The sequence below is a fragment of the Polypterus senegalus genome, chromosome 14 (assembly GCF_016835505.1).
Source record: "Polypterus senegalus isolate Bchr_013 chromosome 14, ASM1683550v1, whole genome shotgun sequence".
NCBI lineage: Eukaryota > Metazoa > Chordata > Cladistia > Polypteriformes > Polypteridae > Polypterus > Polypterus senegalus.
In genome coordinates this window covers 114,210,534-114,238,186 of record NC_053167.1, presented here as the reverse complement: position 1 = coordinate 114,238,186, position 27,653 = coordinate 114,210,534, and the positions used below count along the sequence as shown (strand labels likewise).

The 27,653-nt window shown below is 35.7% G+C and overlaps 1 protein-coding gene across 3 annotated transcripts in view; it reads left to right on the top strand.

Moving 5' to 3' along the window:
* Positions 1 to 3,413: 3,413 nt before the first annotated feature.
* nek7 (NIMA-related kinase 7) overlaps positions 3,414 to 27,653 on the top strand; it is a 173,342-nt gene continuing 149,102 nt past the window's right edge. The window contains exons 1-3 of one of the 3 annotated variants that reach the window (XM_039735004.1): positions 6,388 to 6,456; positions 8,916 to 8,942; positions 22,208 to 22,348. In XM_039735004.1, the coding sequence (XP_039590938.1) occupies positions 22,226 to 22,348 (123 nt within the window). In that variant the 5' untranslated portion in view covers positions 6,388 to 6,456; positions 8,916 to 8,942; positions 22,208 to 22,225. Of the gene's footprint in view, positions 3,502 to 6,365; positions 6,457 to 8,915; positions 8,943 to 22,207; positions 22,349 to 27,653 lie in introns of those variants that run through there. The other 2 variants (XM_039735003.1, XM_039735002.1) reach the window with 2 other exon arrangements.

The following is a 27,653-nucleotide window of genomic DNA, read 5'->3' as shown; positions in this document are numbered from 1 at the left end:
CTAACTCTGACTTTATATATTCAGGAATGACTTTATATATTCAGGAATTACTTTATATATTCAAGTTTTGACTTTATATATTCAGGAATGACTTTATATTTTCCGAAAATCATTGTAATTGCCTGTTTGGCATCCCATAGGGCACTGTCTAATAGACATATAAAAAACAGCTAAAGGGATAGATATATACAGTGGAGGAAATAATTATTTGACCCCTCACTGATTTTGTAAGTTTGTCCAATGACAAAGAAATGAAAAGTCTCAGAACAGTATCATTTCAATGGTAGGTTTATTTCAACAGTGGCAGATTGCACATCAAAAGGAAAATCGAAAAATAACTTTAAATAAAAGATAGAAATTGATTTGCATTTCATTGAGGGAAATAAGTTTTGAACCCCTACCAACCATTAAGAGTTCTGGCTCCCACAGAGTGGTTAGACACTTCTACTCAATTAGTCACCCTCATTAAGGACACCTGTCTTAACTAGTCACCTGTATAAAAGACACCTGTCCACAGAATCAATCAATCAAGCAGACTCCACACTCTACAACATGGGAAAGACCAAAGTGCTGTCCAAGGATGTCAGAGACAAAATTGTAGACCTGCACAAGGCTGGAATGGGCTACAAAACCATTAGCAAGAAGCTGGGAGAGAAGGTGACAACTGTTGGTGCGATTGTTGAAAATGGAAGGAGCACAAAATGACCATCAATCGACCTCGCTCTGGGGCTCCACAAAGATCTCACCTCGTGGGGTGTCAATGGTTCTGAGAAAGGTGAAAAAGAATCCTAGAACTACACGGGAGGAGTTAGTTAATGACCTCAAATTAGCAGGGACCACAGTCACCAAGAAAACCATTGGAAACACATTACACGCAATGGATTAAAATCCTGCAGGGCTCGCAAAGGTCCTCCTGCTCAAGAAGGCACATGTGCAGGCCCTTCTGAAGATGATGACACAGAAGAACTTTGGCTGGAGAAAGGTGTCACGTCTGTTTTCTGGAGATACGTTGGATTTAAAAGGTCAAATCTGGACCATTATGTTCAAATGTGTGAATACAGTTTCTATACTACTGGATAATACTGCAAGCCAAGACGTATTTTTTTCAATACTGTGTAATGTACAGTACCTGGGTGCTGTGTAATAGTGTGATGACATGTTGACTTTATTCTCGACATTTCCACTTTAATCTCGACATTTCCACTTTAATCTCGATGCATATGCGAGAATAAAATCGACATTTCTACTTCTACATCATTTCTATTTCTACTAGGAAGTCAGTTTAAGAAGAGCGTAATGATTAACAACTGGGTCGGGGAACACTTAACAAAGCATTTAAAGTGCTACATAACTTATGACGAGGTTTGAGAAAATCTAGTGAACTAAACATTGATTATAGGATGAAGGATAGTTTACGACATTCTACTTTAATGACAAAATAAACTACGAGAATAAAGTGGAAATGTCGACTTTAATCTCGATATATAGTTTTTTTTCATCACTGTGTCTGTATTTTTTTTCTTCACTGTGGCCCTAAGGCTATACCACAAATAGCAATATAAATGCATGTTGCAGTTTTATTATTTATGTATATAGCTTAGCTTAAAGCAAGGTCCATATTAATGCAGTTTGCCTTAATGATGTTTCGGTTGGTAAAGATGTCATCACCAAGTTGCATCTGTTTTATTTTATTTTATTTTTATTTGGTGAATACTGTGTAATGCACCTGGGCTTGAAGTCTTGGAAGTAATAGTATTATTACTGGAAGTTGCACTATTATTTATTTTACTGTTATTATTTATTAGTTTAAATATTATGCAGTTTAATGATGGTAAAGTTGTTTAAAAAGTCACTTTAACATGTTAGTGGACAGAGATTGTTAACATTAATAAAGTGTAGTTGATTTACAAAAAATACTATTTATTCCTTTTCTAAGACATATTCATATTCAAGACATTGTTCAGTGCAATACAACTTTTGACAAGCACCTCTGGATATTTTACTAAGTCTAAATGCCTCTTTGGATGGTTGAAAATATGTTGTCAAAAGTTTAGTTGTTTGCAAATATTGTTCAATAAAAAGGCTCTATATTTTGACTGCAACTGTCATGCAGTGTGATTCCTTCTCTTCAGTAGTGCCCCTCCCTTGAAAACTATCACTTTATGGGGCCATGCAAACCTGTATTAATACTTGTGTGCACATTAAAATGTTTTTTTTTGTACAATGCACAATTCTCATGACAGTGCAATAGGTTATTCTTAGCCAGTAATTACAGTGGAAATGTGGTTAACATCCACTCATGCATGGGGAAAAAAATATCATCCAACACCGCGAAACCGGTATAATTTTGAAAAATACCTTGATATAGAATTTTGGCCATACCGTCCTGCACTACTTCATCACCATTTTCAGTCATTTTGTGGTTTTGTTCACGTGTGTCACCAAATGAATATAGTGGTGTGTGCATCTGGGCAATAAGCTATATCACAGTTAAGCAGCTATGTCAGTTCCTGACTGGTTAGCTGAGCAATATAACCTGATATTAACAGCTACCACTGTCCGAAGCACATGTTCCTGTCGTCCCATCTCAGGAAATATAGCTGCTGTGAAGGAGTAGCCTTTCCTCAGAAGAGACTGTACATGTCTCACAGTCATCAGTGGTGAATTTTTGTGCTACCTGTTATTACTATTATTTTCTGCTCTGTGAGGTAATGGATCAACCTAACCCTAACCCTAACCCTAACCCTGCAGGTTGTTTAAGTGTAAGGCTGAGTTACTGTACATACCTGTTGTTAAGTTAGGCCCAAATCAGTTTTGTATATGTATTGTGATTCAAGGTACTGTCATACTTCTTCACTCTCTCTTTAATAATAAATACTGTATATACCTCTTCATGTATGATTTTTACCTTAAGTCTGTAAGTAATCTGCCAACCACCAGTAAGACAGTTACTGGATTATGTGGTTTTGGAAGTAAATACATGGATTGGATTTAGTTATTGATAGAAAAATTAGGATTCCTAATTCTTTTGTATTCACAGGAAACTTTCTTCACTTTTTGCTGCCTTGTTATTAGACTTAAGCATGGTGTATATTAATATGTACAATATTATTTAAGAAAAGTTAAATAAAACATTTACTGCCTAGTTTAAACAAAGTTATTCAAATTGTATAGTAAGAAGTACAATATATTTGTGACTGTTATCTGACCTGTCAGCAGCCTGTTAGTCCGCATTCTATTATTAAAAACAAAGCATAAATTAGTAATAATTTATGAAGTAATATGAACTTCACAATCCATGATGACATTAAGCTATAAATAAGCTTTATACACTGTGCAGTAGTTCTGTATTTACATTTTCTACCATAGTATCATAGTAGTTTTTGATCAATAATACATTCTTCTTATTTTAGCAGAGTTTGAGAGGGCCAAGTTTTTGCTATCATGGATGAGCATTCTCAGCAAGGCCAGCATTCACCACCTTCCCAGTATCATTCACAGGTATGATCTCAAACATGCTCATGTTCAATGGCATTTGAAATTACTAATTAACTTGGCAAGCATTAACACATTTTATTATTTATTTGTTTGTCTAATTATTTAAGTTTTAACTTACCTTCTGAGGTTATGATTAGTTTCTTAAAAATTAAATGAATAATTCCAAAATTTAGAATTTACTTTTTATATTCTCTCTTTTTACAGTTGCAGTAATAAAATAATGTCTGAAACTAAAATATGTACAATTGTATAATACATGATATTTTGTTTACAGAAGATTGCTGCCATAATGTATGCTTTAGTTCTTCCTTTATATCACCATGCATTTATTTGTTGTAATACTTACTATTTATCACAAGTGAGCACACAAAACTGCAGTCATTCAAAAAAATAGAACTGAGTATTCTAGTTATGCAGATAAAGATATACTGTAGATATTTTATGATCTTAAAACAACATATTAGTCATTCCATCCTAGTTGGATTTAAAAGGTCGGATCTGGACCATTATGTTCAAATGTGTGAATACAGTTTCTATACTACTGGATAATACTGCAAGCCAAGACGTATTTTTTTCAATACTGTGTAATGTACAGTACCTGGGTGCTGTGTAATAGTGTGATGACATGTTGACTTTATTCTCGACATTTCCACTTTAATCTCGACATTTCCACTTTAATCTCGATGCATATGACGAGAATAAAATCGACATTTCTACTTCTACATCATTTCTATTTCTACTAGGAAGTCAGTTTAAGAAGAGCGTAATGATTAACAACTGGGTCGGGGAACACTTAACAAAGCATTTAAAGTGCTACATAACTTATGACGAGGTTTGAGAAAATCTAGTGAACTAAACATTGATTATAGGATGAAGGATAGTTTACGACATTCTACTTTAATGACAAAATAAACTACGAGAATAAAGTGGAAATGTCGACTTTAATCTCGATATATAGTTTTTTTTCATCACTGTGTCTGTATTTTTTTCTTCACTGTGGCCCTAAGGCTATACCACAAATAGCAATATAAATGCATGTTGCAGTTTTATTATTTATGTATATAGCTTAGCTTAAAGCAAGGTCCATATTAATGCAGTTTGCCTTAATGATGTTTCGGTTGGTAAAGATGTCATCACCAAGTTGCATCTGTTTTATTTTATTTTATTTTTATTTGGTGAATACTGTGTAATGCACCTGGGCTTGAAGTCTTGGAAGTAATAGTATTATTACTGGAAGTTGCACTATTATTTATTTTACTGTTATTATTTATTAGTTTAAATATTATGCAGTTTAATGATGGTAAAGTTGTTTAAAAAGTCACTTTAACATGTTAGTGGACAGAGATTGTTAACATTAATAAAGTGTAGTTGATTTACAAAAAATACTATTTATTCCTTTTCTAAGACATATTCATATTCAAGACATTGTTCAGTGCAATACAACTTTTGACAAGCACCTCTGGATATTTTACTAAGTCTAAATGCCTCTTTGGATGGTTGAAAATATGTTGTCAAAAGTTTAGTTGTTTGCAAATATTGTTCAATAAAAAGGCTCTATATTTTGACTGCAACTGTCATGCAGTGTGATTCCTTCTCTTCAGTAGTGCCCCTCCCTTGAAAACTATCACTTTATGGGGCCATGCAAACCTGTATTAATACTTGTGTGCACATTAAAATGTTTTTTTTTGTACAATGCACAATTCTCATGACAGTGCAATAGGTTATTCTTAGCCAGTAATTACAGTGGAAATGTGGTTAACATCCACTCATGCATGGGGAAAAAAATATCATCCAACACCGCGAAACCGGTATAATTTTGAAAAATACTGTGATATAGAATTTTGGCCATACCGTCCTGCACTACTTCATCACCATTTTCAGTCATTTTGTGGTTTTGTTCACGTGTGTCACCAAATGAATATAGTGGTGTGTGCATCTGGGCAATAAGCTATATCACAGTTAAGCAGCTATGTCAGTTCCTGACTGGTTAGCTGAGCAATATAACCTGATATTAACAGCTACCACTGTCCGAAGCACATGTTCCTGTCGTCCCATCTCAGGAAATATAGCTGCTGTGAAGGAGTAGCCTTTCCTCAGAAGAGACTGTACATGTCTCACAGTCATCAGTGGTGAATTTTGTGCTATCTGCTATTACTATTATTTTCTGCTCTGTGAGGTAATGGATCATTAACCAAAACCCTGCAGGTTGTTTAAGTGTAAGGCTGAGTTACTGTACATACCTGTTGTTAAGTTAGGCCCAAATCAGTTTTGTATATGTATTGTGATTCAAGGTACTGTCATACTTCTTCACTCTCTCTTTAATAATAAATACTGTATATACCTCTTCATGTATGATTTTTACCTTAAGTCTGTAAGTAATCTGCCAACCACCAGTAAGACAGTTACTGGATTATGTGGTTTTGGAAGTAAATACATGGATTGGATTTAGTTATTGATAGAAAAATTAGTATTGCTAATTCTTTTGTATTCACAGGAAACTTTCTTCAGTTTTTGCTGCCTTGTTATTAGACTTAAGCATGGTGTATATTAATATGTACAATATTATTTAAGAAAAGTTAAATAAAACATTTACTGCCTAGTTTAAACAAAGTTATTCAAATTGTATAGTAAGAAGTACAATATATTTGTGACTGTTATCTGACCTGTCAGCAGCCTGCTTAGTCACGCATTCTATTATTAAAGAACAAAGCATAAATTAGTAATAATTTATGAAGTAATATGAACTTCACAATCCATGATGACATTAAGCTATAAATAAGCTTTATACACTGTGCAGTAGTTCTGTATTTACATTTTCTACCATAGTATCATAGTAGTTTTTGATCAATAATACATTCTTCTTATTTTAGCAGAGTTTGAGAGGGCCAAGTTTTTGCTATCATGGATGAGCATTCTCAGCAAGGCCAGCATTCACCACCTTCCCAGTATCATTCACAGGTATGATCTCAAACATGCTCATGTTCAATGGCATTTGAAATTACTAATTAACTTGGCAAGCATTAACACATTTTATTATTTATTTGTTTGTCTAATTATTTAAGTTTTAACTTACCTTCTGAGGTTATGATTAGTTTCTTAAAAATTAAATGAATAATTCCAAAATTTAGAATTTACTTTTTATATTCTCTCTTTTTACAGTTGCAGTAATAAAATAATGTCTGAAACTAAAATATGTACAATTGTATAATACATGATATTTTGTTTACAGAAGATTGCTGCCATAATGTATGCTTTAGTTCTTCCTTTATATCACCATGCATTTATTTGTTGTAATACTTACTATTTATCACAAGTGAGCACACAAAACTGCAGTCATTCAAAAAAATAGAACTGAGTATTCTAGTTATGCAGATAAAGATATACTGTAGATATTTTATGATCTTAAAACAACATATTCGTCATTCCATCCTAGTCTTAGTGCTTCAAAGTAATTTTTCCCTTTATTGTTATGATTACCTTAGAATTACCTTAGAAAAGCCCTTGAGTTGATGAATTGTGCTGGGATTGTTCCTGCCTTGCAACTTATGCTTGCTGGCTTAGGCTCTAGTCTCCCTAACACTGTTAAAAAATGTGCTTCATATATAATCACTTTAAGTGCATTCATTATGTTATCTTTATTTTACATCTTTCTAATTTCAAAGAATGGAGTAACTCATTTACACGATAACTTAGTGGAAAGAGTTGTAGTAAAAACAGGAATTAAAAAATCTAAATTATATGATGGGTTATTAGCAGGATTAAAAACCCCAAACAACTGTGACAATAAGGGCATGTTTTGTTCAATATCTGCTTGCATAGAGCACTGTTGGCCATATAATCGCATTGTAGACGACTCTAATAGGATTAATGAAAAAAAACTGTAATATTGTATGACAAACAATAGTATGAAGATACACATTTTAATTTTAAAGAACATCTATTTTCAAAAAGATTAAAAAAAGTAGAAGTACTACAACTGAGCCACAGTCCCTAAAGAAAATATATTTGTTTCTCAGATCACATAGCTCTCTATAAACTGGGTATGGAAGATTTACTATATTGAGGTTGATGTGAACTGTAAAAATAGATGGTGTTTTGTATGTATTCTATCATTTTTTGATCAGTATCTTGTTTCCTGCAACGTGGTTTATATGATTAATAAAATGAAAAGGAAAAACAACAAAGAAAATCAGCAAAGAGAAATTAATGTAATGAAGAAAATAACTTCAGATATATAATTTCTTTAGGAATACAAGAACCCTCACTTAAAGCTAGATACAGAATCACCAATATAAAAAAAAACTTAGTAATATATCTGAGGAACAGTCTTGTTTGAAAAAAGGGAGAGTAACATGGTTCTGTTACATATCCATTTAAATTTACTTCTGATATTCCAATTTAGAGACAATTTCACTGATCTGATCAAGTGATGTTTTTGGATGTTTTTCTTTTTCATGCCCCACAAAATTGATATTATTTAGGTGTGAACTTCACAACAAATCTACAAATCCTGTAGTTTTGAGAAAGACATTGAAAAATAAGTTCGAATAAATTTTACATAATTCAAGCATTTGTTGTTTTGCATCACTGAGCTTTGAAACTGAAAGATCTTAACTCCTTAGTAACCATTAAGTGAAATTCATGTGCTACTTCCAGTAGCTAATTTAAGTTTAGCAATTTGTGCCGATACAGCATATTATGTTTTGGAAGAGGTTCTTTCTCCATTCACTTTCTAATATAATATTTCATTCTTGAGTCTTTTTCTGTGTTTTAAGATAAACTCTTAATAACTTGAAGCATGGGAATCCTCTTTGGTAGTGCAGTTAATATACTCTTGTCAATTTTATTTACTGTGTGTTAATGATTCACTTTTACTTTTTAGCAGTTTTAAGTAAATGCACAGAGATGATGGTAATCTTCATTTCCATTTTCCTGTTTACATGACAACGTACATTTCTGATTTGAGCAAAAGAAAAGTCACTAAAAATAATTTTGTATAATATATTTTACGGTATGCATCTGTTGAGAATTGACTTACATAATTCTGACTAACTTTAAAGATTTTAAAAGTATTTCTGAACAATTATGTTATGGTTACTTAGGGAAAGGTGAAATGATTTATTATTCTTACAAATCATGAGGTATTCACAGGAATAAGATATTTCACATGGCTTATGATTAAATTAGAGGGGGCAGATTGCTTTTGTGAGAGTGTGGAGGCGTGTGTGAGAGTGCTTTGTTAAGTACATTGTTATGGTATGTGCTGAGAAAGACCCTAGCTACATAGAACAAAGTTTAACTGATTAATTATGTGCAGGGTTACAGTATGCAATTACAAGTCCTTTCAGTTTAATAAGGAGCAGTGCAAACAGTTGATGGAGTAAGAAATTAGTTCTGTTAAATTTATTCTTTTACAGTGCTTTCCAGGAGGTGAAGAATGAACAGTAAGTGAGACATTTCCTTTCCTTCATTCTACTGTAGTCCATGCCCTTCTTAGAAACAGTGGTGTTTCTGCTTTTAAGAGTCATTGTGGCACATCTCAATTAGATATTCTCCAAAATAAGTAATAAACTTCCCTCATAAATTTACTTTGGTCTCATAAATTTACCTTGGTATACTAAAATGTGTATAGCACCCCACAACCTTTTCTTCTCAAGTCTTTTTCCATTTTATATTATATGCTCAGTGCAACTTTATGTGCAGAAAAATGCTGCTTTTTGTAGTTACTGAAATTGTCTTATTGCTGTGTGATGCAAGCTTGTTATCTTTTGGTGAGGGCTGGCTCTGTTGGCCCTGATGTGGTCTAGATTATCCTTTGGGTGTGAAAATGTATGTGCAACTATAACTTCCCAGTTTTATAATTTGAATGAAGGCTGGAGCCCCTTACCCTAGACATTAAAATCACCACTGCTGTTTTCTTTTTTTAAATCTGGCATTCGTACTTCATGTACAGGCTTTTCCCAGTGAAGGCGATGCAGTACATGCCATCGAGGAGGTACAAAAGAGACCTTTTGCTTCCATAAACCAGCCATAGTAATTTCAAAGGGAAATAAAGAAAGCAATTGCATGATTCACAAAACATTCTGTTCATCAGAAATGTGGCTGAGCAACATGTTGATCATCCCCTGTCGATGAGGAGGACTATGTAATGGCTGGGCTGAACATTTTGGCAAATATCTAATTGCAATTTTTCTGACAGATACTGAGATTTGATTTCTGATATAATTTTTCAAAGTCAACCTTCAGTTCAGTATTCATGATTTAAAACATGATGGAGCATTACCACATGAGATACCATCAAGATAGTAACTGCCTTATATCCATTGCAAGAATTACGTATTTATTGCATTTTTTAATTGGCAGAGGGTATAGAACAATTATCACACAAGCTGTGACTTGTAGCTCAAGAGTAGCTTTCTAAGTATTGCACAATTTGTAATCAATATAACATTATTGACTGATATCCAGCGCTTAGTTTATAAATTAACAAACCATAGAATAATTATCTAAAAAAGTAATTACTGAGTTTAATAATGGAAATAGAATACAGTTGTTACATAAAATATCTACATATTGTACATTAAAATAAAACACTTATTTGTAGATAAACAACATTTAACTTTTTTTCCACAAAGGCCACTATAGGATTTAGTGTAGAACAGATAAAATCATTGTGATCTTTATAGATTTTTTTTGTCAAGAAAACCAGCTTGTCAGACTTTGCTGATTATGGATATGAACGCTGACACATTACTACATTGCCCTCAGCACTAAACAAGTCTCTCTGATGGTGAACTTATGGCTAGTATGCACGGGAATTTGCAATCCAGTTTGCTCAGCATTTTAAAGTTAACATGGTGTACCTTCCACCAGGCCAGGGGATCTTCCTGTCTGTCCATTCATAGTAGGAATCATCAGGTACCTTATCAGCTCAGTTTCTGTGGCATCCTCCAACTAGATAGCGGAGGCCATTCTTCCACACCACCAATTTGTTGGCGGACATATATGCAGTTGATTATTCCTCTTCTGATTGATGAGCATGACCATCACAGGAGGACAACGGCATGAATTTGTAAAACCATCAAGGTGATAGTTTAAACTCTTGGGCAGACATGGTGTAAAACATATCCCAAATCACAGCTTTTGCAATTTGCTAATTACATTGTCTCAAATCATAATTTCGATTTTTAATTAATTAATTTTTCAACCCCACTTGGTGGTACTAAATTTGAAAATGCCTGCACAAATCCCTACCTGTGTTGCATCTATTTCTTGAGAAAGAAGTCAGCAAATATAATATCCCCTTTTCAAAGAAGTGCAGGGTACTGCTATGGAAATAAAAGGTATGTCATTTTTTTTAAACTGCTTTCTGCAAACACCTGACCTATGTTCAAGTCTTGTGTAATATATGTGTTCTTTCAGTGTTATTGTGGCTTGTCCTTTTTCACCTCCATGATGCTTGATTCTAAATTTGATGTTTACTTGGCTGACACCTTTATCTAAGGTAGCTTATAACATTTGAAATTTGTTTAATTCCTTTTGTTTTTCCAGTTTTAGCACAGGCAGGTGAAGTGACTTGCTTATGTTCACACAGTGTCAGTAGTGGGATTTGAACCCACAACCTCTGGGCTCGAAGTCTAAAGCCTTAACCACTTTTTCAGACTGCCTGCTTATTGCTTCCTGTTTATTATTCCCACAAATGTAAGGCACACCCCTGTTAACTTGTGATACCACCAACTACAGCCTTTCTCACTATCACTGAAAAAGGTCTGTGTCTAAACCTATAAACCTAAACCAAACTATTGGCGTATGCTTTTGAATCATGAGACCAGATAATAATCTGCCCTTCACTTTGATAAGAACAAAGATGTTCAAATAAGGACAAACTAAAAAGCTCTTCTGCAAATACACAAAGTGAAAGTTCTTTATTAATCAAAATTTGTCTAAGTCTGTCTTATTTTTTTAAACTAGATAATCATCTGACCTCTGAAGAAATAATGATCTTAGTTATTGAATAGAAACATCTTGTACACCCCCCAACCCACATAAATTCTCCTGAATTGCCTTGAAAAGGTTACCTTTGATACCAAAATTTCAAAAACTCGACTAGTTTCTTTTTTGTTATTACAGTATTTGTAGTACCGCATTTGAAAATCAGTACTGTACTCATGCATCATTGCAACAAGACTAATTACTTAAGAATGTTCAGTAATATGTGAGAAAAAACGTATATAAAAATAGCTCACAGCGGTATTGCTACAGCACCACATTAAGACATGTTGAAAGCAAAAACAGCAGAAGTCACGCCGTGAAATGCTTTGAATTTTAGGCAGGAGAATTTCACACTGTGATTTGTGAGATTTGGCTTATTTAAAAAAAAATACACACTTCTAAAGGGTGTTGTTATTACCACTTTCATTCCATTATTTAAAAAATTTGTATTTGTGTGTGCTTTTAGAGCGCAGTGATGTTGTTGTATTTTGGGTGTGCGATATTGGCAAAAAATGTTGATATTTCCTGGGACTTTGACGATAATGATAAGTAGACGATATTTTGCATTCTTTTAAAACATGTTTGTGAAAGTCTTATTGATCTGGTATGGTAATGTTAATGGGATATTCATTTTAGCTTACTAATGAGATTAATGGAAATAATGCTTAAAGAAAACAGGTTTTATTTATTTACTTAAAACTGCAGTAAAATGGTACAAAAATATCAATGAGTGCAAGTATGAATAAACATTTTCAAAGTGGCCTACAGGATTTACACAAAAGACCAAGAAAACTATTAAAACTGAGAGCATTTTAAACAGGCACATTCCCTTCATGTAAACCAAAAATGAGTCCAAAGGGAATAAAAAACTAATGATAACTGAACTACAGGGCCTGAACGTTACAGTCTGGGTAAACATAAACTGCTCTGCTGTAAGGTGAATTCTGCTGCATATAAACAACATAAGTATAACATACTGTACTATATTGTAAAAATCCAAAGTTCTGTCAAATACTTACTGCACAGGAGGAAAAAAACCTGTAGCATTTGTAACAAGCTTTGTCATATATTTCATAAAGATACAAAAAAAACAGCAAACATTTTTAAACAAATTACTACCTTCAGATTCTGTCCAACAATGCACACATATATCAGAAAAAGTGAAACAATTGTAAAATTCTACTGAGGAAACTTCAAGTTGTGTGACAGAAACACAAGTGTGTCCATAACATCTGGTTACAGAGCAACGCATTTATATGTTACATCATTTTCTACAATGCTGAATGCCTTCTCAGAATGGCTGGTTGAGGCAGGGATGCACAGGTACTTTTTGCAAGTTTCCCTAATTTGGGGAAGTGTACTTCTTGTGCCTTCCACAACTTAAGTTGATTTAGATCACTGTCCACCTAGCTTTTTCAATGGCAGTGTGCAGAGACTCGCCTTCACTGAATTCCTGTGTTTTTTTTCTTTTAAATAGCTGCGATAAGACTTCTTTTTTTCTCCCTTCCTTGTTGCTCATCACCTACTCTAACTTTTGCAGCCATATAGGCTGGATGGCGCTTTGTAAGGAGGCGGGGATCGGTGTGTTTTCAATAATGTAAGAAAAAAAATACTTTGGAATCAAGGCTCCCCAACTTAGACAACTTGAGAAATAAAGTGTACCCAATAGGAATGTGCATCTTACAGAGATAAAAATAGATTGTTGTAACTGATTTTTTTTTTTTTTTGCATGGCACATATGGGGCTCTGTACTAGATCAGTTTCACTTGAATTGCATTTTACAGAGGGACCCAAACTACTAATCAATGGCAATATGAAGCATATGCCCAAAGCAAAGAAGTCTCTGTACTGCATTGGCAATGTTAGCCCCTCTGTCTAATTTCACACAAACCATGCAGTCTTCTCTCTGCCTTGTCATGCCAGCTGTTGCTTTTCTTGTGATATGGAAGTTTTTTGAGAATGGAAGTTTGCCGAGTGTATTTTTGTGCTTGTACCTTGGGTGATTTAGACCTGTCGTGGACAACCGACTCCTGAAGCTTTTAGTATTCTTCATATTTTGTGTAGTGGTTAGTTGGCAGATGGAGAAACAAGTTAGTTGTTGAGCTGTCTCTAACAGCAACAGATCTCCGATATAGTTTGCAGATTGCCGTGTTTTGACCAACATCATTCTTTTCAAAAGCCAAACCACCTCCATGAAAGTAATGATGATCTATGTCTTGCAATTAAATCTAACGACATAGTTTGTGAGGCTGTTTTATTTATTTTTTATTTTATTTATTTATTTTATTACAATCCATACAAAGCAATCAAGTTTTTACAAAAAGAAGAATTGAGTTAAGAACAGATCAATCCCACCCCTGAGAGAGAGAGCAAGCCAAACGGCGTAAAATTTAAGGCTTGTAAACATACCTAAATTAATAAATTCTCTGTGCTTTATAAACTTATTTTAAAATATTACTGATTAGATCCTGCCATGTTTTGAAAAATGTCTGTACGGATCCTCTAACTGAGTATTTGATTTTTCCAATTTCAAATAATATAACACATCGGTTTCCCACTGACTTAAAAGAGGAGAGTTTGGGTTCTTCCAGTTTATCAGAATGAGTCTGCATGCCAAGAGTGTAGTGAATGCAATCACAATTTGTTTGTCCTTCTCCACTTTAATCTCCTCTGGAAGAACCCCAAACATAGCTGTTAATGGGTTAGGAGGGATTGTGAGTCCAAGGCTGTCTGAAAGGTAATTAAAATTTTTGTCCAGAATAATGTTAATTTGGTGCAGGCCCAGAACATGTGACCCAGTGAGGCTGGGGCTTGGTTGCAACGTTCGCAGGTTGGATCATGCCCTGGAAACATTTTGGAGAGTTTTAGTCGAGACAGATGTGCTCGATATATAATTTTGAGTTGTATAATTGTATGCTTTGCATATGGAGCTCGAGTGAATTCTCTGCATTGCTACTTTCCACTCCTTTTCTGATATATTAATTGAGAGATCTTTTTCCCAGTGTCCTCTTGGATCTTTGAAAGGAAGGGATTGTAAAATGATTTTATATATTGTAGAGATGGAGTCTAATTCCTTGAGATTGAGCAATATTTTTCCAGCATGGATGAGGGTGCAAGATGAGGAAAATCTGGAAGGTTCTGTTTAACAAAGTTCCTGATTTGAAGATAGTGAAAGAAATGTGTAGCTGGAATGTTAAATTTGGAATGTAATTGTTCATAGGATGCAAAGACGTTGTCTATATAAAGATCTCTAAGCAAGTTAATTCCAAATTTTTTTCCAGATATTAAAAACTGCATATGTTTGTGAAGGTTGAAAGAGGTGGTTCTCTTGCAGGGTGCCACAGATAGAAGCTTCTCCGTCTTAAAATGCTTTCTACATTGGTTCCAGATTTTAAGTGAGTGGAGCACAATTGGGTTATTAGTGTATTGCCGATAGCGTGTGTTTATTGGAGCGCAGAGCAAGGAATACAAAGAAGTACTGCAGGATTTTACTTCTATTGCGGTCCAAGCCTGTGTATGTTCTTCTATTTGTGTCCAGGTTCTTATCGCCTGTGTATTTGCTGCCCAGTAATAAAACTGGAAGTTAGGTAGAGCCATGACGCCTTCTGCCTTTTGTCTTTGTAGGGTCGCTCTTTTGATGAGTGGATGTTTTGAATTCCAAATAAATGAGGTTATTGTTGAATCTAATTGCTTAAAGAATGATTTATTAATGTATATTGGGATGTTTTGAAATAAAAAAGGAGCTTAGGAAGAATATTCATCTTAACAGTGTTAATTCTTCCAGCTAGAGTGAGATGAAGAGTTGACCATCTATGCAAGTCTTGTTTAATTTTTTCCATGCAGATGGCGAAATTTTGTTGATAAAGAGCTTTATGTTTACTTGTGATGTTTACCCCTGTGAGGCTGTTTTAACCCCGGCACTGTCAGTTCACTCATTTTTAGGCAGCTATGCACTTACCGTATACACCTATGATGTCGTAGATGTCTGTCCAAGCATACATCTGTATTTTTTTAACCACCTTATATAGTTCATGGCACGGCAGAAACCTTGCATGCATTCACAATTACACATATATGAATAATTCAGTGACATCACATCAGGTCAAATTATCTACGTGTGTTTGGGATGTGGGAGGAAAGTACATAATGGCAGCGCCAAAAACAGTTGTAGCACATAGAAATTGAGCCAAGTTTCAGACGAAGAGGTTAACTCTTGACCTTTGGCTTGTCTGTACCAATGATTAAATTAATTACTACTTTTGTTAATATCAAAATAAAATTTGTTTAGTGTTTCAGTGCTTTAAAGCACAAGCCACATCTCCTTATTAACATGACATATACAGCGTTAAAAAAGAAATACATAATCTCAGAGGCATACAGTAAGCAGGACTGTCAAAACCTCATACTTCATCGCTGAACATGAATCTGCAAATGCTAAATTTGTATAATGAATTTGCTTTTTTTTTTAAGCCAGACTAATGTTCATCAGTATAACAGCTCAAATGTAATAAACGTGCTAGAAGCACATGTCCTATTTTTGAATGGTACATTGATGTATGGGAGAAGATATCTCAGTCATGATTGTTTACAGGTAGGATCAGTTGAGTTAATTTTCTAGTTCTGTATTAGTATACAGGAGTAAGCAATAGTAAAGTCTGATCACTACATGAGTTGTGATATAATGGATTGATAAAAAATTAACAACTTTGATTTCACATAGGAATTCTTAAAGTTGTGAGAGGTCTGAAAAAAGAAAGCACCAAAGTTACAGTAACTGTCACCCTAAACCTGGCTCTCTTTTACAGTCATTTGTACTTGCCATTGGGCCATGAGTTTCAAACGGGAGGTTGGAATTAAAACCATCCCCTTGTGCTGGTGCAGATCAGCCCCATGCTTAATGGGTCTTTCTGGGAGCCTTTTCAGCCTGCTTACCACCATTAATATACCCAAGGGATGAGCCTAGCAAATGACGACACACGTCATGCATAGGTGAAAGTGCTTTTATTAAAACAATTCAAAAACCAAAGGTGTTCAAATGTGCATTGCTCAAAACTGTTCAATAAATAAATAATTCTTAAAACCGTGACAGTTCGTGAGTTTAAAATGCAGGGTTTAAAACAAGAATAAAACCATTACACTCATCGGGTCATTGTTCTGTCTGACAATCCCAGTTATTTCATCTCCCTGGCTTACCCATTGCTCACTCAGATGACAGAGACACCAGCAACTACAGCCCTCTCCAACCCGATCCACATCTTTGCAGCCTCGAGTGGCATCGGCCAGACCACTTGGGGTCGATCGTCCTCCTATCTTCTTGCACCTCTGGTGTACCTAGGATCTCTTAGGGTAGGACACGATCTTGATCGCACCTGCTCCTCTAGAATAATCAGTGGGGGTGATCTGTCTCTAGAGCACAAATCCTTTGATCTTTTGTGGGGCCAATGCCCACGCTGCCATTCCCCATACTGGCTGGCTGGCTCGTACCATCTTTCCCCATGATACTATTCTCACGTCTGTTACTGTTCTTACTTTCATTCTTATGTCCCATCCAGGCTGCTTTATCCTCTGTTGCCTAATTGGATATGGGTGCAAGGAGCAGCTCCGTCTGCTGCATGACTAATCTGTCTGCCTTCGCTCGTTTATCAGCCAGTTCCCCAGTTAACCGTGGAGTGAAACACACTTGCACATACTCACACCCAATTAGAGCCTGCATAGAGAAAAGACCCCTAGAAATTCCTTGGCAATGTTTTTGGATGTAGCTAGTCATAAAGGAATGGGTTTGGGATAGTGGTTAGCATAGGCAACCACAACCCTAAAATATTTATACCCTCAGAGAGGGGGTTCGAGAGGCTCAAAAATGTAGCGTTCCATTTATTCAAAGGATACAGTATATTAATAATGAGTACTGCACAAACTCTATGCCTTTGGTGACTCTGGTGCAACTGGCACTGTGGACATGATGCGCAAAATCTGGCCACCTCTTTATATATACCCAGTCAATAGAAATCAGCCTTCATCTGTTCTAAGATCTTTGTGGATAACATGGTGTCCACTCAGGATATGCACACTGCACTTCATTGCCCCACACACTCAAGGATACACACACTGGATTTGTTTACACTTTCAAAAATTGGTTTAAAATACATGCAGATCACGGTGTTCCCATACGTAGTGTTCATGGTAATGTTTACCCAGCAATGTTCTAATCATTGGCATATATTCTGGAACACCTGATTCTTTTTTTATGGATTTGAAGTGGGGATAAATGTAGGGTGTGCTTACTTTTTCCACATGACGAATCAGTATCTTTGTTAATTTAAATTATGAGATAATGAAGAATGAATACGCCATTTCAGTGTTATTTAAATAATAATAAAAATAAAAAGAATTAAAATAAAATTAATGTTCGCATTTACTCCCCCGGGTGGAATTGAAGAGTCGCATAGTGTGGGGGAGGAACGATCTCCTCAGTCTGTCAGTGGAGCAGGACAATGACAAAAGTCTGTCACTGAAGCTAATCCTCTGTCTGGAGATGACACTGTTAAGTGGATGCAGTGGATTATTCATGATTGACAGGAGTTTGCTTAGTGCCCGTCGCTCTACCACAGATGTTAAACTGTCCAACTTTACTCCTACAATAGAGCCTGCCTTCTTAACAAGTTTGTCCAGGCGTGAGGCGTCTTTCATCTTTATGCTGCCACCCCAGCACACCACCAGCGTAGAAGAGGGCACTCGCCACAACCGTCTGGTAGAACATCTGCAGCATCTTACTGCAGATGTTGAAGGATGCCAACCTTCTCAGAAAGTATAGTCTGCTTTGACCTTTCTTACATAGAGCATCAGTATTGGCAGTCCAGTCCAATTTGTCATTTATTTGTTCAAGTATATCACCTTTATCTGTAGGCACTGTTTGTATGAAGATCTAATGTTTGTCTGCTCAAATATGTTGAAAATGTCAACAATTTCCATGTTACTTACTTTGTCACTTGACTGTAGCTGTGAAGTTTGGAGTAGATATATTTTTTTTATGTGTGGTTTAATCTCCCTGTAGCTGTACACTGCTCTAGAACTATTTGAATTTTTTTCTGTGTAATAATCACGTAACAGTTCTATAGAAAAAGTGTTCCTTTCAGTAATATCATGTAATTGAACTGGATTTATTTAAGGTAGACAACATCATGTTGTTGTTCTGAGATACTGAATTTGGGACTTTCATTAGTTGTCAGTTATAATCATCAAAATTAAAAGAAATAAACATTTGTCATGATATTCTAATTTTATGACCGGCACCTGTACACAAACAAACACATAACTAGGTCAATGGATGCATTTCAAAATATTTACCTTTAGCATTCTGTGGGTTTTTTCAGTATTGTTGTGTGTCTCAGTCAGTGTTGACCGGTGCTTCCTCTTTCTATTGTGTTCTCATAAAGTCTGCTTCTTACATTCTGTCATTTTGAGACCAATTAGATCATTATGAGAGACCGGAAACACGTACACAGGCATTTATTTTTTTGTTTTGCTGTGTGTATGTGTATATGGTGTACAAAGTATGTTAGAGGTGCACTGATAGAGTTTTATTTCTCTTTTGTGTCTTTTTTTTTAATTTGTGATCCTGAGCTCTATTGACAAGAAAATCCCACAAATTCTGAATCTGCTTGACAGTTTGAAGATGCTCTGCCCTCTGCAGTGTAATATTGACAGTTTGGATCAATAAATCATTGGTAAAATTTGGCATTGTTTGCAGTAATATCTGCCCTATCCTACAATAGCATACTGTAAACAAGAATTTTCTTTCCATCCATCATCTTGGATGTTTTCTGCTGTTCATCAGTGTGGGCAATATTTTGCCTAAGGCAAAAGACCTTTAAAGAAAATCTACATAAACTTTGCATTCAGGACAAATTTTATTTTGTTTAACTTCAACTGTTTTGCACACACCCAGTATTTGAAACTGCTTTGTTTAATACAAGGTTAACTTTGCTGCATTTACATCCAACTCTGATTGGAAAACTTTGCGGCCTTTACCTCCAACTCTGATTGGAATCTTGTTTGTGTATTTTTAAATGATGAGCTGAAAGGACTACAGTGGACCACTTCCCTTAAAATGATGGGTACCCAGTTGTATAATCAGTTAAACAGCAGTTAAATCAATATTAATAATACGTATTATTTATATAGTGCCTTTCCCATGCTTCTGCTATGTAAACAATTTAACTGTATTCTGATATTGTATGACATGATGCTGTTTTGCAGTGATCAAGCCACTACGAATCTGAGTGTTACTGTACAAGGTAACCTCATTATCATAAAGCAAGGATTTAAAATACAGTATGTTCCACTTTCATATGTAAGACAAATAGGATGTTTTTTTTTTTAATGGTTTTCTTAAATGGTTTTTAGACTTTGTTAATGTAACATTTGCTTGTTTGGCCCACGAAAGACACTGCAATGAGCAAAATGAGTTAAGATTGTTTCTCCCAAAAAAAAAAAAAAAAAATGCAAATAATTGGACCAAGCTCAGGTTTTTGTATTTCCATACTAGTTAACTTTTATGCTATGTGTGCATCTTCTTAATTCTTTTTTAAACAAGTATGTGCATTACATATTTTCAAATATTTCATGGTGGAGTTCTGTACCCTTTTTTGCTTTTTGCTCAAGTCATGAGTACCTTTTAGGTCCTTACCTTTTTTTTTTTTTTTCCCCTCACATCCTGGTTGTGGTTACTCTTTCCAAAGCACATCTGTTCTAAATTAAACCTTTTTATTTTTCACTGTCATGTTTTAGTCTCAAAGTAACTTTTAAGTTTATGAAATGAAGAAAATGTACTGTGCATTAATTTTCCATGCATCACTTGCTTCACCAGTTAATTTTCCTTATCTTTTTTTTGGTTTTCTTCCCCTCTTGTCAAGCAAAACAAACCTTGTGTTTTCCACAAGCTGTAATCTGTACAAATGGTGTTCTTTATTCGACTGACCTAATGGTGGAGATATGTGCAGCAATGCTTCTTTTCTTGTCAGCTCTCCACTCTAAATTGTATGACAGGACAAAGAAGAGGATAAGACAGGCTGTCACTCAGCCATGCTGCCCTTTGAAGGGAGGCCATAGGGCGAAAAGGTGCCGCAAATGGGCTGTGAAGTTTACATACACTGCCCACTGTTAAACAGATTACCTCTAATGAAGTGTCTAATGCTCAGGACGCATCAGTCTAATCCTTGCTGGCAGTCCGTCCCTCGGCTGCCAAAAAAACCACCACCCTCTGGCCTTCTCTCGCCACTGAGGCCGCCAAGCTCAGGGAGGTGCCCAGCGTTAATAAAGCAAGACAGTGTGCGATCTGACATGCAAATGTAGGTCATTGCATATGTAAATGTGTGATTACAAATCTGCATGCCAGAACACATTAGTGAGACTTTGCTCTCAGCATGCGGTTGTCACACTGCTTTAGAGGCTCATGCTAACATTTGTCAACTTACCATGCACTGAGTGAAAGTAATTCCCTGTCTTAATCCATGGCCCCACATCTATAGTTCCTATACATGTAACCCCCACCTTTTCACTACATTAACTACACATTGTTTCTACTAATTTGTAAGCAACACTTGAATTCATATTTTGCATAAGAAGCCAGCCTTTAAGCAGTAAATTCAAAATGTAGTTCACTTGCATTTTCATCTTCAAGATTGTATTTTATTATTACTGCTGTTGAATAATTCCAAGGATGCTCAAAATGCAGTAATCCAGCAATGGTTTATAATTGTGATTGCCTGTTTTGTGTTGTTTAAATGATTGTATTGGTAGAAGGCAATTTAAACTATTTATCAATGAGGTGCTTCTTTTTAGTTTCTCCGTATAACTTTCAAAATTTTATCACAAAATAATTGGTGTTGTATTTGCTTGGATTGTTGAGTTTTTCTTATAAAATTGCCCTGCCCTATGGTCTTTCCTTTAGGTATGTTTTTAGTGTCACTTATGACATGTTGGTTTGTGATATATGTCAGTTTTTGTTGCCGCATTTTATGTAATTAAAGGTTGCACAGAAAACTCTAAAGGTCATTAGTAACAAGTCAGTAACCAAAGGGCTTATCTCAGTTATTGCTTAGTTAGTAATTGTTGATGGAAACTGTTTGTATTATGCATTTATTATTTGGGAAATGCTGGCCAACTGGTAAACTTTAGAAAACAAGGGCTTTGCTAAGAATGCTGCTGATTGCAGTGATATTTGTTTTTGTATAGGTGGAGAACAGTTTTGTTTCCTGGAAGAATCATAAACAGCTTACTAAATTTACTAAAAGTATTGTATTGCTTACAATTAGAAAAAAAATTATTCATGGAACCAGCACTTACTCAGGAACTTTTTGTGTATGGCAGCCCTTTATCAAAATCATCCTCAACTAGTATTCATTAAGACAAACACTGGTTTATTCTGTAGGTTTAAAATGTTCAGTTTCATTCTTGATTTGCAACCTTTCTCTTACTGCTAACATTGTTTTTTGTGTCAAAAAAAAAAGAATCTGAATATGACCCCTTAAATTGTGTAGAAATACTTTGGAACACTGAAGAACATACTTTATCTGAACTTTGATATATTTTTACAGGATATTATTTTCTGAAACACCATGTGTTGGTAAAAAAAATCAGTCAAATTAATCAAATTAAAGCTGCACATTTGCTTTTAGTGTAAAATGATTCTAATTCAATACCTGTTGCTTATTTTTAGAAACCTTTGAGACCAGATATGGGTTACAACTCTTTAGCAAATTTTCAGATTGAGAAGAAGATTGGAAGAGGACAATTTAGTGAAGTTTATAGAGCCAAATGTTTATTAGATGGAGTTCCAGTAGCTTTGAAAAAAGTTCAGGTAAGTGAGATATCTCTTCTTCATTTTTATGTACTATTTTCATATATGCAGAGTAAACATTTAGTGCACATCTTGCAGTATGGTATGTAACTGGTTATCAGTCATGAATTGCCTCTCCTTTCAAGACATGTATCGTCAAAAATAATTGTATTAATAAACGGAAAATCATAGTTTAAAGAAAATGATTTTATCCCCTTTGAATCACCTGGATTTCTACATTAATTATTTATAACAATATGTTGTGATCTTCAGCTAGATCATGGCATTCATTTGACAGTCAGTCCACAGTTATCATACACAAACTATAGTGGTTCATCATGTGAATTAGCAAAAGATTGTTTAAATGTTCACCGTCTTAACTATAGGAATGTCTGTACTGATAACTTCTTCAAAGGCTAATTGGAATCAGGGTTTCCAATGAATGAGAAGTTTACTGGTGTGGATTGGAGGTGCCCTGCCCTTTACAAATGAGATGCAGATTTTGTTACTGACAGAGTCGGCTTTTCTCAAGACAAATACAGTATGTGGATGTCAGACATATAAGGGGACTGAAGAATTGTGGTGATACTTAAAGCTAGCAAAAGCATTTTTGAAGGTCTGGGTGTTCATTAGTCCACAGTCAGACAAAATGTGCACAAATAAAAGCAGTTCACTACTATTGCCACTCTCTCTACAAGACAAGGTATCCTGCCAAGAACACTGCAAGAACACAATGTTTAGTGTTGAAGTACATGGAAAAAGTACCCTAAGGTAACAGCAAAGCATCTGCAGACATCTGTCCAGTATACAAAAAAAGCACTAAATAAGATTAGTATTCATGGAAGAGCACCACTGAGAAAAAGCACCATTCTCTGTAAACACTGGTACACATCCTAAACTTGCAAAAGACTATCTGGCTGTTTCACAGTACTTCCAAGACAATACTCTTTGAATGGATGGGAAAACAGTTAATTTTTTTGGTAGAAATGAGTAATGCTGTATTTGTAGAACAATAGTTCTACATACTAAAACCAAAAATTCATTACAAAATATAAGCTCCATGGAGGGAGCATTACAATTTGGGCAGCTTTGTGTCTTCCTACCCTGATCAGTGTTGTGAATTGGGACACATTTCTTTGAGTGAAATAACTTCTCTGTTATATAGATCATTTCAGAGTTCTAACTTCAAGGAATATTTCTACTCATGTGTTTTAATAATTTAGTTTCAGATAAATATAAATAATTCTGTTTAATTTTTAATGCTTTATGTCGCCATTTTGTAACTTCAGCATTTTCTTACTGGAATGCTAGGAACTGACTTTCAAAAGGCACTATGACCAATGTCGCAATGCTTTGGTTTGAAAAGTTACAAAGCAAATGGTATAATGCCTGAGTTTATGGATTAAAACCTTAAAAAATCTTAATCTTATCTTTAAACATTTTTAACATTCAACTGGTGACAAATCATTCTTTGGTTAACAGGTTGGACAGTTCTTGTTTTGACTTGGCTCATGGTTTTGCTGTCTGCTTTCAGACAGTGTCATTTCAGTGTTTTAGATACTGACTTCCATAGCTCTTCCATAGCTTCTTCCTGGTGTATGCTGCAGTACAACCAAACCACTTTGGATATTCACACCATTATTGCTATTATACTAATAATCCATCCATCCATTTTCCAACCTGCTGAATCTGAACACAGGGTCACGGGGTCTGCTGGAGCCAATCCCAGCCAACAGACGAGGGCACAAGGCAGGAACCAATCCTGGGCAGGGTGCCAACCCACCGTCGGACACACCCACACACCAAGCACACACTAGGGCCAATGTAGAATCGCCAATCCACCTAACCTGCATGTCTTTGGACTGTGGGAGGAAACCGGAAAGCCCGTTGGAAACCCATGCAGACATGGGGAGAACATGCAAACTCCATGCATGGAGGACCCGGGAAGCGAACCCAGGTCTCCTAACTGCGAGGCAGCAGCGCTACCACTGCACCACTGTGCCGCCCCTATACTAATAATAATGCATCAAAATTATATAAAAGGTTTACAGGAGAAAGCCATCCACCACCTGAAGCTGAATATAAGTTGAGTGATGCAATAAGATGATGACCTAAGGGTAAATCAATAACAGAATGGCCCTAAACAGTAGAACGTTTGTGTTTTGTAATAGTGAAGTTAGAGTACAGATCTCAGACAACAGTTTGTGGTATGATCAAAGAAATGTTGTTTATGAAAGGAATCCCAAAAAAAATCAATAAATTGGAAGTTCTGTAAGTAGGAATGGTCTAAAATTCTTCCCAACCTTTCTGCAACTTGTATAATCCCCTTTTGTATCTGTAAGCTCTACATTTGCTGTAGCTTATTTCTAAACATTAGGTTCTACCTGTTGCTAAATATAAGGGTTCAAATACCTTTTGTAGCCAGGACTACACTGTGAATGTTTATACATTGTGTTCATTATTGAAAAGTAGTCCAGTTATTTGTTTGTTTCTAATTTTGTCTATTTGTTTAGGTTGCATTTGTCTGTTGTTGCCATCTGAAAACCATACACACACATAAACATATATATAATAAAAAATGAAAAGTTGACTCACTCACTCATCAACAAAAACACTATTTCCCATTTAGTTAAAAAGCTGAAATTAGGTGGATTGTTCATTAGGGCACTAGTTGTCAAGTTAATTGGAAATTTTGATAAATTACTATTTAAGGGTAAAAATCCCCCTATAATAGAAAAACTAAATGCTCCAAAAATCTCAAAAATTGTTTGCCTGATTTGATTGAAATGTGATAACATTATAGAAAAAAGAGAATTAGCCAACACTTTTTATTCTTATTATTATTACTTGACTTTGTCAATAACAATGCTACAGCGAGCAGGCTATTTTAAGGCATCCTGTCTTTTTACCTCTCAGCACAGAAAAGCTGCCAGTTGAATTCTGTCAGCACAGCATGCATGTATGAGTGAAGAAGTGGAGGTGTTTTCAGAATGGAAAAGAAACAGGATGATCCAGTCCCGATCAAAAGTTTAAGGCCACTTGAAAATCATATTTTGCATGGTTGGATCTTAACAAGGTTCCAAGTAGAGCTTCAACATGCAACAAGAAGAAATGGGAGTGAGACAAAACATTTTTTGAGCATGCAATTTAATGAAAACAATGATTAAATTGAAACAGGCTGTTTTACAGCAGATCAAAAGTTTAGGACCACACCTCCAAAAAAACCCATAAACCCCCCTAAAACAGAAATCAAACTTCCAAACATGAACTCAGTACTGAGTATGCTCCACCGTTATTGTTGATCACTTCAAAACTTCGTTGCGGCATGCTTGATGCAAGCATTTCCATGAGGTGAGTGGGAACATTTCTCCAAGTGGTGAAGACGGCCGCACGAAGGGCATCTACTGTCTCAGGTGGGATCCGCTTGTTATGCCAGTAACGTTGAAAACCATCAGGACCATCAAGGTTAAATTTTTTCTCATCAGATAATAAAACTTTCTTCCACCTTTGAATGCCCCATGTTTGGTGCTCTCTTGCAAAGTCCAAATGAGCAGTTCTGTGGGATCGCTCAAGTAACGTTGAAACCATCAGGTCTTTGAAGATGTTTTTTCCACCTTTTGAAGCCCTTCAGTCTCAGATGCTGTCTGATGGTTATGGGGCTGCAGTCAGCACCATGGTTATGGGGCTATCAGCACCAGCCTTAATTTGGGTCAAGGATCGTCCAGTGTCTTGACGGACAGCCAATTGGATCCTCCGGCTCAGTGCTGGTGAAATTTTTTTGTCTTCCACTTGACTTTTTTGTTCCATAACCCTCAGGATCATTTAAGAAATTTCAAATGACTGTCTTACTGCGTCCCACCTCAGCAGCGATGGCACACTGTGAGAGACCCTACTTATGCAGTTCAGCAACCCGACCACGTTCAAAAAGGAAGAGTTTTTTGCCTTTGTCATCAGAACGTGGTGACTACATGACAGAAAATGACAATGAATCCACATCTTTGCACAGATTTGGCCTTTTAAAGGCATGTGGTCCTAAAATTTTGATCAGCTGTAAAACAGCCTGTTTCAATTTAATCGTTATTTTCATTTAATTGAATGCTCGAAAAATGTTTTGTCTCACTCCCATTTCTTCTTGTTGCATGTTGAAGCTCTACTAGGAACCTTGTTAAGATCCAACCATGCAAAATATGATTTTTTGACATTTTTCAAGTGGTCTTAAACTTTTCATCGGGACTGTATGTAGCATGACCTCTGAAGTAGCTGAAAGGTTCACCAAAGCTGAAGAAAGATGTGGTTATATACTTGATGTGTACTGTACATCTCCAAGTCTAGCTGCCAGGGTGGAGAGAAAAATACGGGGTGAGTTGGATTCCCTGCAACCTAAACAAGCTTTGACCAATGGCCCTATTGCAGCTCAGAAGAGAGAGGGGATGAATACTGTACAAAGTGCACACATTTATTACCAAGGGAGCCCCATGTCAACCCCAAAGCACAACTTTGATTGTGTTATAGAATAGACTGCATGCATGGATCCCACTTATTTTTGCAAATGGGAATATTGCTGTCATTTCTCCTATGCCTACGCTTACTGTACATGTATTTTGTGATATTACTTATTAGTTCTATATATTGTCAATTAGCAACTTGTTTCATGCAGTACATACACCCAATACTGGAAATGCTTGCACTGTAAATTGAAACGAATACACAATCTGTTGTGTTAATAAACTGTTACTCAATTGGCAAAAACTGCACACCCCAGAAAAATTAAGTGACTTTAGACCAGTCAGTAACCTATCATGAAATCCTTTGAGAAGTTAAGAAACAACTACTTAACAAAACTGAGGCTCTTCTGGACCCTAGCCAATTTGCATACTGAGCAAAGTGGGGTTTTGAGGACGCCACAGCATAACTTTTGAAGTTATTTTATGAGCACCTGGAAGGATCAAAAACCATGCAAGTTTGCTGTTAAAAACTTTTTGTCAGCTTTTAATTGATCCAGTCAGTTGAGAAACTGATTGATCAATTCTGTTTGCTCCCTAACTTGGTGGGGTGGATTCTGGACTTTTTAATAAACAGAGCACAAAGAGTGAGTGTTAATGGCTGTTACTCTGATAGTCTTAAGTACATCTGTGGACAATCTGTGGGTTGTTGTTTATCCAGTATACACATGACTGCAGAAGTTTACTCAAGGCTTGACATTTTCTGAAACCCTGAGAAACTCTGACATTGTGAGTCTTCTACAAGATAAGGATGACAGCCATGGACCTACTGTCAATGAGCTTGTATAATTGTGTGATCACTCTGACTTACAAATTAATATTTC